At 53.1% G+C, this 14,648-nt stretch overlaps 1 protein-coding gene across 9 annotated transcripts in view; it reads right to left on the bottom strand.

Annotated features, from left to right (window-relative positions):
- Window positions 1-14,648, bottom strand: part of TEP1 (telomerase associated protein 1) — a 49,572-nt gene that overhangs the window by 7,868 nt on the left and 27,056 nt on the right. For 2 of the 9 annotated variants that reach the window (XM_027083748.1, XM_027083754.1), the window contains 31 exons: window positions 14,439-14,614; window positions 14,196-14,352; window positions 13,907-14,086; window positions 13,348-13,440; window positions 12,939-13,071; window positions 12,648-12,798; window positions 12,263-12,396; window positions 11,989-12,077; window positions 11,587-11,701; window positions 10,903-11,143; window positions 10,584-10,707; window positions 9,632-9,756; window positions 9,411-9,510; window positions 9,046-9,201; window positions 8,687-8,899; window positions 8,316-8,469; window positions 7,995-8,207; window positions 7,282-7,442; window positions 6,941-7,054; window positions 5,861-5,968; window positions 5,120-5,252; window positions 4,960-5,036; window positions 4,721-4,853; window positions 4,449-4,585; window positions 4,165-4,289; window positions 2,924-3,067; window positions 2,680-2,776; window positions 1,841-1,946; window positions 1,529-1,734; window positions 1,295-1,399; window positions 909-1,057 (listed from right to left, as the gene is read on the bottom strand). In XM_027083748.1, the coding sequence (XP_026939549.1) occupies window positions 935-1,057; window positions 1,295-1,399; window positions 1,529-1,734; window positions 1,841-1,946; window positions 2,680-2,776; window positions 2,924-3,067; window positions 4,165-4,289; window positions 4,449-4,585; window positions 4,721-4,853; window positions 4,960-5,036; window positions 5,120-5,252; window positions 5,861-5,968; window positions 6,941-7,054; window positions 7,282-7,442; window positions 7,995-8,207; window positions 8,316-8,469; window positions 8,687-8,899; window positions 9,046-9,201; window positions 9,411-9,510; window positions 9,632-9,756; window positions 10,584-10,707; window positions 10,903-11,143; window positions 11,587-11,701; window positions 11,989-12,077; window positions 12,263-12,396; window positions 12,648-12,798; window positions 12,939-13,071; window positions 13,348-13,440; window positions 13,907-14,086; window positions 14,196-14,352; window positions 14,439-14,614 (4,323 nt within the window). In that variant the 3' untranslated portion in view covers window positions 909-934. Of the gene's footprint in view, window positions 1-824; window positions 1,058-1,294; window positions 1,400-1,528; window positions 1,735-1,840; window positions 1,947-2,679; window positions 2,777-2,923; window positions 3,068-4,164; window positions 4,290-4,448; window positions 4,586-4,720; window positions 4,854-4,959; window positions 5,037-5,119; window positions 5,347-5,860; window positions 5,969-6,940; window positions 7,055-7,281; window positions 7,443-7,994; window positions 8,208-8,315; window positions 8,470-8,686; window positions 8,900-9,045; window positions 9,202-9,410; window positions 9,511-9,631; window positions 9,757-10,583; window positions 10,708-10,902; window positions 11,144-11,586; window positions 11,702-11,988; window positions 12,078-12,262; window positions 12,397-12,647; window positions 12,799-12,938; window positions 13,072-13,347; window positions 13,441-13,906; window positions 14,087-14,195; window positions 14,353-14,438; window positions 14,615-14,648 lie in introns of those variants that run through there. The other 7 variants (XM_027083747.1, XM_027083749.1, XM_027083750.1 and 4 more) reach the window with 7 other exon arrangements.

Genomic DNA, 14,648 nt, shown 5'->3' with positions numbered 1-14,648 from the left:
AGAACCCTACCAACCCAGGATAAAATCCTGTAATAGCTCTGGCTTATCATACACAAGTCCTTGACTTCTTGGACACCGAAGACCCTTAACCCTTCCTTAACCCTTAGAAAGAAAGGGCCTCAGGGAACTTCCTCTCCCATAAAACAGACTTATAGGAAAATAAGAGGGTCACAGTTTACTTAAGAGGGTCACAGTCCACAGCAAGTCCATGTGTAGGCATTGTTCCACCTTTCAACTCATTTTATCTTTATGAACTTCAATTTGAGAGAGACACCCTTTTGTGATCTCCTCCAAGAATGCAAATTACTATACTGACTAATGCTTCCAAGTTAAGTGGCTGCCGCTTGCCCTGTCAGAGGTTGTGAAAGCCAGAAGACACGTTCTGCTCTCAGAGCCCTGGCTTCTCACCTCTCACCTGGGCAGTTGGCTCTGAGTAGATGGGGCTGCTTCTGTGACAGGAACCTAGCGTTGTCCTGGTTCTATCCCAGTTCTTTCCAAATACCCTGAACCAGGGCCCAAGTGACTCATTCTTCCTTCTCTTCCTCTTCCTTGAACAAGTGAGAGGTCTTCAGATTTCTGTTCAAACTAAGTGCTGGTCAACATCACTTTCATTCCTCCTCCTGGTAGGAGTCATACCTTACGGTCCTGGGGCCAGAAAATGACACAAGAATTCTAAAGCATAATTTCAAAGAATACTAAAGATCTGGTTCACTTTCTTGCAGTTCTGGTAAGGATTAATGTTAAATCAGAAAAGAAACATAAGAACATTCATATTCTTCCCTTTTGGTCCAAATCCACATTAAGAACACAGGCAGGACTGCATGTGAGATTTTCCCACCTTTTATTTATATAATTGTATCAAGAACGTAGCCACTGGTGTCTTCAGGCTTTGCATCTCTGGCACAAGCGGTCTCTCTGCCCTGAGCAGTGATCTTCATTCCCAGGACAGAAAGTATACATTGCCCTGTGTGTCTCCCACTGCGAGCTGCAGGGCAGAGTTAGGACCCAGCCAAGGTTCCAGGCAGCTCACTGCCCCTTCACATCGGAACAGGCCCAGCTACGATGGGAACAAAAACGGGAGATGTGGGCTACAAGCCTAGGGCCTCCTTACTTATTTGTCTCACACCAATGACTTTTGTTTAGAAACAGGTTAGTTGCACATTACTGCAAGAAGGACAGAAGAACAGTCTTGATCTTTTGCCCTTTCTTACCCCAAGTTTGCTCTATGACATCCCTTTAGCCCTCCTTACACACACACACACACACACACACACACACACACACACACACTTACGAGCTGCATACTGGGTCTCTCCCACAGTTTAACATCTCTGTCCTTTGAAGCTGTCACCAGCAACTCAGGCAGCACGTGGAGGGCTGTGACAGAGCCCGTGTGAATCTTAGGGAGGGAGGGGAAGAGGTGTGGTGAGTTCTCAGTGGACCCTCCTCAGACAAGGAAGCAGAGAAGTCTGCTGGGTCAGACCTAGAGCCTCCTCCCCAACGTCTGTGACCTTTCCCTCAAACTCACCTTTCTACGTTGCCGTGTCTTTAGCTGTGGGACTGCTGGACAGGTATACGTGTCAGCACATACACACGCGTCTGTCTCTGGAGTTCGGGTTTCAGGCATTTCTACTTTTTCCTGCCAGATATTATCTGTGGTCCATTCTCCTTCAACGTTGCATCTAGCTAGGTTCCACAGCGTCCCATCAGAGCTGGCACACAAAAATGAGGACTCTGCCATTTCAAGGGCAGAGTTTGAGCCAGGTCTTAGACTTTGAAGGATGCACCATCCTCCCCTAGGCCACCTCTGGATTCCTTGGGCCCTCCCATCACCACTCACCAGATTCAGGTTTGGCCTGAGTTACCGATATGAGGGTCTTATTAGGATTCTCTAAGCTCAGATCAAATTCTGGGCACTCTGCAAACTCTCCTAATTCCTTTTGGCTCTGTGAAAGGATAGATCATTTTGATTAGCCTACTTGTATCACTTACTGCTGCCCAGACAAAGCAACTCTTTTCTGCTCTGGGCTGGTCAAGATTTTTCAAAATCGTATCCTAGATACAGGAAAGTACTGATACACAAATCTTAAATGGACACCTTGATAAAATTTTACACGTGTATACATCCATGTAATCCCTGCCCAGATCAAGATGTAGAACATTTCCATCACCCTGGAAAGTCGCCTTCACGCCCCTTCCCAGTCAATACCAGAGTATCACCACCCCCAGAGCTAACAATATTCCGACTTCTGTCACTATAAATTAGTTTTGCTTGTTCTTGAACTTCATTTAGGTGAAATCATGTAATATGTAGTTTTTTGTGTCTGGCTTCTTTCGCCCAACATAATATCTATGATATATATCTGTACTGTTCCAGACACTGCTAATACTCACAGTGGCAAGACAAGACAGATATGAAGAAAATGCAATGAAAACAACTAGGTTTATAGTTTCCCACGATTCTTTTAAACACTAGAATCCTTTTTAGTATCAATGAAATCTTATAGGGAAACCCAATATAAAATGCTCTTAAGTAGAGCTATAGTTGAAGGAAGAGAAGGGGATTTGGAACCAACTGCTTTTCCCTTCCTTCCTCTTATCCTCCATCATGGCCCCAAGGCTTTAAAACATTGGTCCTGGACAAATGTTTGTTTTAACACACACCCAGACAGAACTTACTGAGAAAGAAAGAACTCTGAGGTTCATTGACTGCAGGACAAACACACCATAGTCCTGGTGGGTGGACAACATTATAGGATCTTCTGAATAGCTTCTCCTGGTTGATAAGAAAGAAAGAGGCTAAGCCCAGGAACACCTCTCCGTAAGACCCCAGTGTTTGTTCTAGTTAGACCCAAACTCAGGGTAGCCACTAACCCACTTTTCCTCTTTTCTCCAGCCCAAGAGAAAACATTTTGGATCTTACCAGATTACAGAGGGCTCATCACCTGGCTTCATGTGCAGTAATTGCAAATCTGCTTTGGCCAAGATGAGGGAGTGACCGTCAGGGACCAGACTTACACCTGTCAGGAACCCTAAGTCCTCCTGCAGAACTCGGTTCAGGTGAAGACTATAGCGCAAAAAAGGATACATGGACAGAGAAAGATTCTACTCTAGTCCACCTCTCTCAGCTCCCCATGAATTTCTCAGGAGTAAAGTATAAAACAAAATATATCACCATCCCTACAAATTGTGTTCCTCTTTCTGTTTTTGTTATATTAATTAGTATTCATCATACCATCATCACCTTATCTGCTCAAACCAGGAATCTCTAACATTCCTGTCCTTTCCTTCCCTCCTGACCTCCAATTGATTGATAAGCACTGTGGACTCTACTGGCAACACATGCCTAAGTCTTTATCTCTCCTTTTCATCCCCACTGCCCAGGTCAGGGCTCACGTGCTGTCTTCCCTGGACCAGAGCATCAGCTGTAAATGTGGTCGCCCTACGTTTAGTATCTATCTACTACTAACCATCCTCCGTGTGGCCACTAGAGTTCTCTTTCTAAAATTCAGATAATTATTCTGCTCAAAATTCTTAGCACTGTGCCCTCTACAGCCTGGCCCCAGTTCATTTTTTCAACTCAATTCCCCACCACCACTCGCACCGAGAACCCAAAGACTGAGCTATACTCAGAACACACCACGCACTCTCATGCCTCCATGCCTTTTGTTAATGCTACCTCCTCTTCCTAAAACACCATTCCCTTCCCTTACTGCTTCAGAAAACTCCTACTCATCCTCTAAGCCCAATCTCAAATAGCAACTCTTTTGTAAACAGTAAATGTCTTAAATTCTGCAGCCCCAGGAATTTTACATATATGTATATAAAATATATATATATATATAAAAATATATATATATCTTTATTATAGCAGTAATCACTCTTCATATTGTTGGCAGTTTACTTACCTGCACATCCCTGTACTGTGAGCTCCCTTAGTTAAAAATTAATTTCAATCTGGTTCACACTGCCTGGCCCAGAGCTTAGCATAAAGTAGGCACTTGATAATTATTACTTAAATTGACATGATGAGCAGAAAACAATTTCCCAGTGACTTTTTCCTGCTTACTAACATCCTATTGACCTAGTTCAGAAGTAGAAGGGAGTGATTTGAGCAAAATCCCAGATGTAACTGTATTCATTAACCCAGCCGCCTCACTTCACCTGAAATTTCTGGGTGCTGAACCCTTCTGCAGTTCCACTTGCCACTCACTGACTTTTTCATCAGCACTGACAACAATCAAGGTGTGTGCTGAGTACCAGATCAGAGCACTGATGCGGCCTGGAGCCTAGTGAATACAAGTTTATTTCAGTATTTCTGAGGAACCAGGATTAAGCTTCTTCCCCATCCCAGACGTCTATGCAACCTCTAACCCCGGCACATACCATCAGATACATAGCCAGGGCAGAATTCACATAAACAGAGAACTGAAGTTGACCCCATTCACCTGTGCTGTGGCCACAGCCTTTGCTTCCTGCCACAAGGTGAGTTCCCCAGCTTGATTCCCAGACACTGCTATAGAACCGTCTGGGGCCCAGGCCACAGCAGTGACGGCTGCATGACTCCTGGGTATATATGTGTCATCTGAAGAAGAAAGGAAGTGATTCATTAGGAGCTGGACCACTGTTGGGATACAAGAGGAGATAGCAGGCTACCCTTGACCTTCTTGGTCCGACAAACACACCCCCCTTTCACACCCTGAGTCTCTCCACACCTCACCTGCTTCTTCAGGTACCTGCCAGAGCTGTATGGAACCATCCTCTGAGGCAGTCAGCAGGAGGCCTGAGGTTTCTGAAACAGCAGCTGCACTGACTGGGCCACTGTGTCCCAGGAGGCTGTGTGTTTGAAACACCTAGGAGGAAAGGATGGAGATGGCACAGTGGGGAGGTGACACAGCAGGATGCTGTACCATCATACCCACTCCACTGCCCCCACCCAAGGCCTTTCAGGGAACTCACCAAGAGTGGATTCCACAACCGTGTGGCCCCATCCAATCCCACAGTTACCACCAGAAGCTCTGACCCCAGCTGGCCAGCTGATAAGATAGAGAAACTGAGTCAGGAGAAGGGGAGAAGGGAACAGGCGGCGGGGACGGGAAGGTGGCTGACATTTCATTACCTGCACTGGGCTCCAGGGCAGCTGCACAGTGGCTGATGGGTCCTGGGTGAGCAGGGATGCTGGTCATCTCCACACCCTGATGGTCCCACACTTTCAAGGTCCCATCTCGGCCCACAGATACCACGTGCCCCTCCTGCCCCAGAGCACAGGATAAGAGAAGAGTCACACTGAGCGGGACGTGGGAATTATGACTCCCGCCACAGAGGTGTGGGCTCAGCATTAAGGGCCTAGAAGATGTCAAAGAATGAGGACACCCTGGATAGTGGGGCTGGGAGGCTCAGGACTTCCATCATGCCACGAGGTCATGATACTGAGATACTGTATTTTCATGCTCTCCCTCCCCTCACACCAACCCTCAGCCTCAATACCCTAATCCTGCTCTAATTCAGGCCCAAGCATCTCACTTTTTTTTAGTTTTTTTTTTTTTTATGCGGTATGCGGGCCTCTCACTGCTGCGGCCTCTCCCATTGCGGAGCGCAGGCTCCGGACGTGCAGGCTCAGCGGCCATGGCTCACAGGCCCAGCCGCTCCGCGGCATGTGGGATCTTCCCAGACCGGGGCACGAACCCCTGTCCCCTGCACCGGCAGGCGGACTCTCAACCACTGCGCCACCAGGGGAGCCCAAGCATCTCACTCTTTATACTCCTTTTGCCTTTGGGATTAGATACGCAATGCATCCAGTCTCCCAAAGCCCCCTTAACCTTCCCAGGGACCCCCAGTGAGCTCTCCACTGCCTTCTCACCACGGCCAGCACGGCGCTCACGGCACTCTGGTGACCCAGGAACTGACCAAGCTGCTGTCTCGACTCTGGGTCCCACAGCCCTACAGAGCCATCACTGGAGCAGGAGACCTGCAGAGTCAGAGGGCAGAGGAGTGGAATAATCAGCATCCCGCCAGCATTTCTCTATACTTATAACGTAGGGTGGAGGGCTGTAAGCCTTGTGATTAACAGCAAGGGCTGTCCTGGGTTCAAATCCTAGTTCCACCATTCATTGCTTGGTGACCTGGGGCCAGTTCATCTCTCTGGGCCTCAGGCTTCTCATCTGTTTAACTAGGATCATGACAGTGTACCTACTGATATGGGGCTGAAGCATCTACGTAAAGGACTTAGCAGGATGCCTGGTACATAGTGAGCATTGAATAAATAGTAGCTATTGTCCTTGTTATTAACATAATGTCAGTCAACAACAACTTTCTCTCACCCCGACAAAGGTGAGAAGTCTGCAACGCCCAGGAGAGGTCTGGCTGCCTAGAAGTCAGGGGTAGGACAGACAATGACAAGTCTATTCAATTGCTACTCATTTCTTTTTGAGAACAACAGGGACTGCGTTGGAAAACTAGGCTTTACCAACGCTGAGTGCATAATTTGAGACCCATTTTTCACTTAGGACCAAAGAAATCATAGCACTACCTTTACCTGCAGACACAGAGCATCCTAAGCCCTTGGGGAGACAGTTCTGTGTTCTTGTTAAAAGCACGGGCTTTCTTATCATAAAGTTTACTGGCTCAGCTTCTTCACTTACATGACCCTGGAAATGGTCTTTAATCTAGCTGAGCTCGATATCCTTGTCTATGAAATAGAGAGAATAGTAGTATCTTCTTCACAGGGTGTTGTAAAGACGAAATGAGGCCATATATGCCAAGGGCTTAGTCCAATGTCTGGCACATACTAAGTGCTCAATAAATGTGAGCTATTATATTGGGTGTTAGAAAATCACATACTGTATTATAAATGGGTATTAGGAACAGGATGAGGTGGGATGTGTTGTCCTCCCGCAGGAACCCTGCTGAGCTTTGTGCCACCCCCCACCCCTTCACTCACCAGGAGGTTGTCTTTGGTCCAGGCACAGCCAGTGACCCAGTCTCGGTGACAGGCAGAGAAGGAGCAAATCAGAACAGGGGCTTTGGGTGTCCTCACATCCCAGCAGAGCAGACTCTGGACAGGCCCCAAGAGAGGAAGCCATCAGGACCATAGGACACCAGGGCCATCTCAGGCAAAAGGTTTCAAGGAAAGAGGGAATATCAAAGGAGGACGGGTGGACAGATCCCGTACAGGCCATTGAGCAAAGAAAAAAGCTGGAGGAAGCAGTGGGAAGTGAGCTGCTCAAGAATCCAGGACCAGAGGGGCTGGGGGCCCACGGGGAGGAGGGCCCTGCAGCTCACCCGATCCCTGCCCCCGGTGGCCAGGCTGCATCCATCGGTGCTGAAGCTACAGCAGCTTACGGGGCCCTCGTGTCCCCGGAGCTCAGTGCCACAGGGAAAGTCTTCTGTCTTTTGTGGCAGTGCCAGCAACTGCCTTGGCCACAGACGCACTGTGAAGTCCTCTGCATTAGAAATGGGGAGAGAGGAAGATTTTCTGAAAGAGGAAGTGACACAGGCCTGGGAGGCCAAAGACAAAGGCAATCACGGGGGCTGAAGGTGATGTCTGAGGGCACAGCTCCAAGGGAGGGACGCCGTGAGTCCCACCCAGGCCCTGGACGAGGATCATTCACCACGTGAGGCACAGGGCAGGAATGCCAGGTACTCCCAGCTCCGGCTCTGCGGCCGTCCCCTTCTAACTCCCGACTGCACCTCCACACCCTCTTCTCCTAGAGTGCACAGTGTCACTTTGAACAAGCCTCTTACCTAGACAGGACTGAGGCCATTTTCACCTTAACGTCTCTCTTCTCCTAAGGGAGACCCATCCCTTTTACCCAGCAAAATCTCCCACTAGGCAGAAACTCAAAGGGTGACACTTTGCAAGTTGTAAAAAAAAAAAGTTATATAGGTGTGTGTATTTTCACGCACACATATACACACAAATCGAAGAAAGGTGTTAGCACATTTGAAAGGAACAGTGATTCACGACCCTGCCCATGCCCTCTGCCCAGCCGTACCTGAGGCAGCAGCCACGAGTTCCTGGGACGTGGCCAGTGCCAGCACAGGCTTCCGGTGTCTGGACAAGAGCCAGAGGGACTGAAGGGAGCCTCCCTGGAGCATCCAGCCCTGCAGGGCCCCATCTTCAGCACCACTCACCAACACCTTAGGGCTGAGCCAGGCCAGTGCAGACACGGCCACATCTAGCGCTTGACACTGAGCCCCCTGGGAACCTAGAGAATGAGGGACAACAACAGAGTAAGACGCTCAGAAAGAGGGCCAGAGTTGGGGGAGAGGGCCCTTTCCAGGCTCGGACACTCCAACCCTTCTCCCTCCGGTACCTGAAGAGATGGTGTAGATCCGAATGCCATCTGCTCGGTACCCAACAGCCACCTGATCGCCATCTGGGCTGAGGGCCACGGAGAGGGCAGAAGAGAGAGAGGGGCAACCCAGGCGCCCACGGGGACGACCCAGAGACCCGGACCACACCTGAACCTGAGGGCCAAGAAAGGGGCTTAAAGATAACCTACCCCCCCCATTAAAGTCCTCCTTCCAGAGACTCGTCCCCGAGAGCTACTGTGCACACACCGCACCCCCTCCCCGTAGCACAAGCTCCTCCAGACTCCTCGGCAAAGGCGCCACCCTCCCCCAAATAGTCCCACACCTTTGCAACCCCTCCTCATAGCCCACCGCCAGCCCTCTGTAACCTGACCTTGCCATCCTCTCCAGCCGTCAGTAACTGGCACCCAGCACGCAGGAAAAGGGTGGCAGTAACAAAGCCGTGGTGCGCAGGGAAGGCAGCCAGCCGTGTCCCCTCCTGCCAGACCCAGAGCTCCACCATCCCGTCCAGCCGGCCCACAGCTACAGCCCGCCCAGACGCACTGAAGGCCAAGGCGTGGACAGAGGCTCCTGGGGCCCCCAGTTCCTGCATGGAGAGGTAGAAACTGGAACATCAGGGCCCTGCTCTCAACCCAAACTAAGAGTGACCCGGGATGCAGGTGTCCGCCATTTCCCGCTCTCCACTCCCACCCTCCCGTGCTTCCTTCCCCAGGGCCACCCGGCTCCTCTCACCTTGGTGACTTGGAGCCCATCCACCTGGAAGAAGCTGAAACTGCCAGCCCAGCTGCCAATGGCTATCACCTGCCCCTCTGGGTGGAAAGCGATGCAGTTGAGGGGCTTGGGACAGGCGTGCTGGGAGGCCAGCTGCCCGCGGACCGTGTCCCACAGCTGGACGAGAGAGAAGGGGAGGAGGACTCAGGGTGCTGGACACAGATGCCTGAGCCGCTCAGTCCCAGAGCTCCAGGGGCCACCTTGTCCAGTCCCCTGCCCTCAGCAGGCCAAGCAGCCGGAGCCTCTGCCGCACTGAGGAGAACGATCTCACAGGGCTGACCCCGAGTTCAGGGCCGCTTGCACCACCACAGCCCCCTGGTCCTTACCTTCAAGGCTCCCCCCAGGCACACGGTGGCCAGAAGCCGGCCGTATGGGCTCAGGCAGCAGCCGGTGATCCGGTACTGGTGAGCCTTGATCTGGAGCACCCTACCCCAGGGAGACAAGGTCAGGGGGCCCCCCTGGCCACAGACTCCCTCCTCGTCCCCCTCCCCCAGGGCTTCCAACAAACAGGGATGGCCCTCACGCTGAGACGTGAGGGGCCCCTTACCGACAGCCATGCTGCAGGTCCCAGAGCTCCAGGAGCCCGTCAAAGCCAGTAAGAAAGAGGGCGTTGTCGGAGAGGAACGAACAAGAGGAGACCCCATCACAGCCACTCACCACAGACCTCTCCTCCTGTGACAGTGAGCGGGGAAGCGTGCTCAGGACACGCCCCTGACCAGTCCACGTCCAGCCACTCCAAGCCCCAAGCAGGAAGGAGGCAATGGCTAGAAGGGCTGGAGCCCTTAGCTCTCTACACTCCCTGCTACGTCTCAAACTCTGGCCCTCTGGTCCCACAGCAGGAGCCCCTGTGAAAAGTGCAAAGCTTTGGGCCCTACTCCAGACCTAGGCCAAGCTCGAACAGCTTCAAGTGGGACCTCCTGATCCAAGTGAGGTCACATCGTCCCCCTCACTTCGAACCCCGTACATAACCCCGAGTCGCAGAAGGTTTGGTGCTTCTGAGGCGGGAATGACATCACACACACGCCTATGGGGGGCGGGGGGTACTGACATGGGTGGAAGAGGAGACGGCGGCTGTGGCTGCAGAGCCCGCCTCTCCCGCCTACTGTACTACCGCCCTCTCTCACACGCACTCTGCTGCCATTATTCTCAGCAACTTACAGGGAACATGCCCCCAGCGTCTTTGCCTGGGTTTCTCACTCAACCCGGAACGCCTCCCCGTCTCCACCCTACGTCCTCCAGTAACTACACAACTCACTTAGCTCTTACCTATGCCACATGGCTATGTTTTGGTTCCTTTTTTACCTTGTCTGCCTTGTTTTTCAACAAAACTGACCACCTGGTGGGCAAAGACAATGTCCTAAGCCCTGTGTTCCTTGCAGTGCTTAGTATAGTGCTGAATCAAACAGGGTGATAACTGGTGGGTTTGGCTTGCCTCAGGCTTCGGGGCAGGACGTGAGGCTCTTCTGAAGGTAAATCCCACCCCGCCTTGCCTGTCGTACCTGCCAGGTTCTCAGGTCCAACAGGTAAACCGTCCCACTGGCAGTGCCCACAGCTGCTCTTTGCCCATTGGGGGAGAAGGCCGCAGCTGTGGGGGGTGACGAAACTGCCAGGGACAGGCTGGAGCTAGAGGAAGAACAGCAAGAAAGGGAGGAGATGAGGAATGAGGGGAAGGAAGAGGATGGGAATTCGTTTCTGCATTTCTGGGCCTGAACCCCCCTCTCCACGGTGACTGCGGTCTGTTCTTTACTCTCCAGTTTCAGAGAGGGCTGCAGCTTGCTCTCTGGCGGGTCTGCCAGCATCTGGGGTCAAGGGTTTTACCTTTGCTGGCCCCTCAGGGTCTGGGGTTTATTAAGCCAACGTAGCATGCGCTGGAGGTACCATCGCTGGGAGAGCTGGGGGGCCTGGCGGCAAAGGGGTGAGTACAGAGGCTGGTTGGCTGCCTGCTGGTGCAGGAGCAGTGGGTACTGGCTGAGGACTGAAGCCTGCTGCCTCAGGAAGGTGTGAAATACAGCAACATCAGCCTCAAGAAGCTTCTGTTCCTTGTCAGGGACTGAGGCAGCTATAGAAGAGATGTGGGGTGTCACTGGGGAGCCAGCCTGGACCCCCATTAACCCCAGCACCAAGTCAATCATATGGTGTGTCTAAAATGCTAAGTCTCAAAGTGTGGCCCTCTGGTCCCACATCAGGAACATCTGTTAAAAGTACGAAGCTTTGGGTCCCACTCCAGACCTAGGAAACCAGAATCTGGGGACGCAGGGATCAGCAGTTTCAACAAGTTTCCCAAGTAATTGTATGCCCACTAAATAAAGTGTGAGAGCCTCTGGTTTAAGAGACCTAAGCAAAAGGTCTCCCAAGAATCACATGCTTACCCTCTTGCCTTTTCACCTTGGAACAGAAATTCAACTGTTCTTTCCATTACACCTCCCTCCGAGCAGGCCGCCCCCCATGAACACACCCAGGAGCCACTGCTTGGAGAAGACTCCACCCAGTAACTCATCTCACCATAGAGGGCATGGGCCTCCAGGAGCTGAGACATCAGACCCAGTTCCAGGTGTGCAGCCACCACGTGGAGACTGGTAAGGAACTTTGCAAGAAAGCCACGGTTCCCGCTCTGGAGCTGGGAAAGTCAGACTGGATTCATTAGGGATGTGATGAGGCTGGTGAGGAGGGACTGTCTAGTCTTGGACCCTGTCTGTGCAGCTAAGACCTAGACTTAAGAGCTGGGACAAAGGACCTGAAGGACGAGGGCAGGAAAACTGACAGGAGAAAGGTACACGGAGTTTGGGAAGGGGGTGGGGGTGATAGCGGCAGTGGAGATGATGGTGGTGGTCATGGGGGAGAGGGGTCTCAGAAGAGCCAAAGAAGTTCCTTGGGAAAGGGTGCCTGTAGGATCTGGGGACTAACCAGGTGATAAGGCAGGTCTCCCAGAGCTTCAGGAGGGCAACTTCGGAAGGCACCTGAGGCATCAGGGTCACACGTCTTCCAGAGCTGAGCTGCAGGTGTAGGTCACAGGAACAGACACTGAGACGGGCTCAGCCCTGAAGCATCTCCAAAGATCACATCCCTCAGGCTACAGCAAGAGCCATCCACCCCCTGGGGTAGCAGGTGAGGGGGCCAGCCGATGTGGAGTACCAGGTCCCACAGTCAGTGTCCCGGGGGTTCACTGCGCTGCAGTCACCTGAGATGAGGATGTGTGCCGTCTTCTCCAGCTCTGGCCTCTTCCCATAGCGACATTTAGCGGCTGTTCTCAGGGGCCCATCACGGAGGCAAAGCCGGGCACCAGGGCGCTCCAGGGGTCCCTCCCCTAGCAAACTGATCCCGTGTGAGGGCGAGAAGGCAGGACAAGAGGGAGGAGGCCTGTACGTGAGCATCTGGCACAGCTGTGGGTTCCCATTCCCACCTCAAACAGTGGTAACTTGAGTGACAGCCATTCAGGGTCTGGGAGGCAAGTGTCAGGGGCTATACGGAGGGAAGGGTAGGATGAAGGGAGGATCACATGGGGCCCTGGCTCAAAGACAAGGAGGTACAGAAGTCAGTGGGAACTCAGCTGAGGGCACCTATACCTGTGCAGACTCTGGATGAGGTAGGCAAACGAACCCATGGGGTAGGGGTCCCCGCTGTTACCAGCAGCCACTGCTTCTTCCCAGCTTTTGGTCCCCCCGGGAAGTATCCGCCAGGCACTCAACACTCCATGCAACTGGTCCACGGTCAGACCTAAAAACCCAAGCTCTCTGAGGCCCTAAACCACGCAATGTACCCAATCCCCATGACACCTAGTCCCTCCCTGCACCGCCTGCTGAGGCTCCAACTGAACTGAAGGTCATGCAACCCCCGAGCCCACTCCAAGTACTGACCGCTGCGGGTGACCTCAAGCGTGGCCAAGGCTTGGGGAAAGACATCAGGGCCATGCTCTTGTTCCAAGGTGCCCAGGATGTGCTGCAGCAGCAGAGGGACGGTAGCGGGCAGGGTCCGGAGTCTCTCAGACACCTGGGAGGGGACAGGGAGGGGCCTCAGTCAGTGAGGGGAGGGGGAGAAGCAGCTTTGGTTGTGGGTAGGGGAGGGGACATCAGAAAAAAAAATGCGAAGGGATGACAAGGAAAGAGCAACGCTGGTGGGAGAGAAGCAGGGCTTGGGGGTGTGGATGAGGAATGGGTGATCACAAGATGGCAAAGGATGAGGGTGGGAGAAAGAGGCTGAATGGAGACTGGGAAGTGGGATTAGGACTTCGAAGATGAAGAGTGAGCGTTCACGTCCTCCACTGACCTGCTCGAAGAGCGTGAAGAGCCTCAGGTGATCAGTGACCAAGCGCAGGTAGAACGGCAGGGCTGACCCCCGCTTCACCAGCAGCAGCTGCATCTGAAGACTCAGAGACTCAGCACAGGACCAGCGAGCCTGGCCACAGCCAGCCCTCCACCCCCTGTCCTCCGTCCTGGCACCAAGCCCAGTGCGGGGCAGCTTCTCCTCTCAGAGGCCCCACTGGGGAAGAGACCCATGGCATCACCTCAGGACACAGCCATCCCTGCCCCGCACTGCTCTAGCCAGCCAGCCGCGCTTTCAGAAAACCCCCCGCGGTTCAGCCTACCCCATTCGACAGCCACAGCTTTCTCCTCCCCTCGCCCGGACAGGCCCTGGAGAGGCCATTCACCAGGAGAAAAGGAATGGGTGACATTATAAGGAATCGCAGTTATCTTATTGACAACTTCCCTCGGCTGAGAAAATGAAGGAGCTGGTCTGTGTGGGGTGGCTGCTAGCTTCAGCATCCAGGGTTCTCCCAGCTCCCAGATTCACCCCACACACCCACCCGCCCTGGCCTACACCCAACCTGGTTGTTGAAAGGTGACTCTTCCAGCCGCTTCCCGTACAGAGCCAGCTCCTCTCGCACCAGCCGGGCCCGGGCAGATGGCTCCAGAGGCCCCAGGGCCACCACATGGGCACCTTGGCTCTGCTCGAGTGTCTCCCCCAGGCCGGAATCACTGGACACACCCAGCACCAGGTGCACCCACTGTGGGATTCGGGCAACAGGGTAAAAACGTTGAAGGAAGAGGAGGAGAACGCTGTTGGAGAGGTCCCTCTCCCTGCTGCATCCCACCCCACCTCCTTCTCACACTTACCCGGGGAAGGGTCTTAGGGATCCAGTCCGAGATCAGCCGTCCGCGCTTGTCCACCAACCTGTCAGCCCCATCGATGATCAGCACCAGAGGCTGGCCAGTTTTCAGGGACTGAGCAGACTTGGGGAGCAGCCTCTGCTGCAGCTCCCACACCAGGCCCCTGTGTATGCAGGAGGAAGACCAAGGTCGGCAGGGGTGGTGTCACGTGCTATCAACAAGGCTGGGCTGAGTGGGGCAGAAACACACCGGTATGTGCTGGGGAGGGCACTTGGCTCTTGCAGTTGGCTATGCAGATAGGCACAGAGGCGTCTGAGCAAGGTGAGGACGAGACCCTGGTCAGGGCGGGCCCCTGAAAAGTGGAAGAAGACTAAGGGGGCCACCGTGGCCCCATCAGGAGCTTGCAGGGCTGACACAAGGGATGCCTGCATGGGAAGAGACCAGAAAACATGGTCACAT

The sequence above is a fragment of the Aethalodelphis obliquidens genome, unplaced genomic scaffold, assembly GCF_003676395.1.
Source record: "Aethalodelphis obliquidens isolate GAN/ISIS:26980383/991018 unplaced genomic scaffold, ASM367639v1 scaffold51, whole genome shotgun sequence".
NCBI classification, from domain to species: Eukaryota; Metazoa; Chordata; class Mammalia; order Artiodactyla; family Delphinidae; genus Aethalodelphis; species Aethalodelphis obliquidens.
The sequence above is the reverse complement of the archived record's forward strand: the minus strand, read 5'-3'. Positions and strand labels throughout refer to the sequence as shown.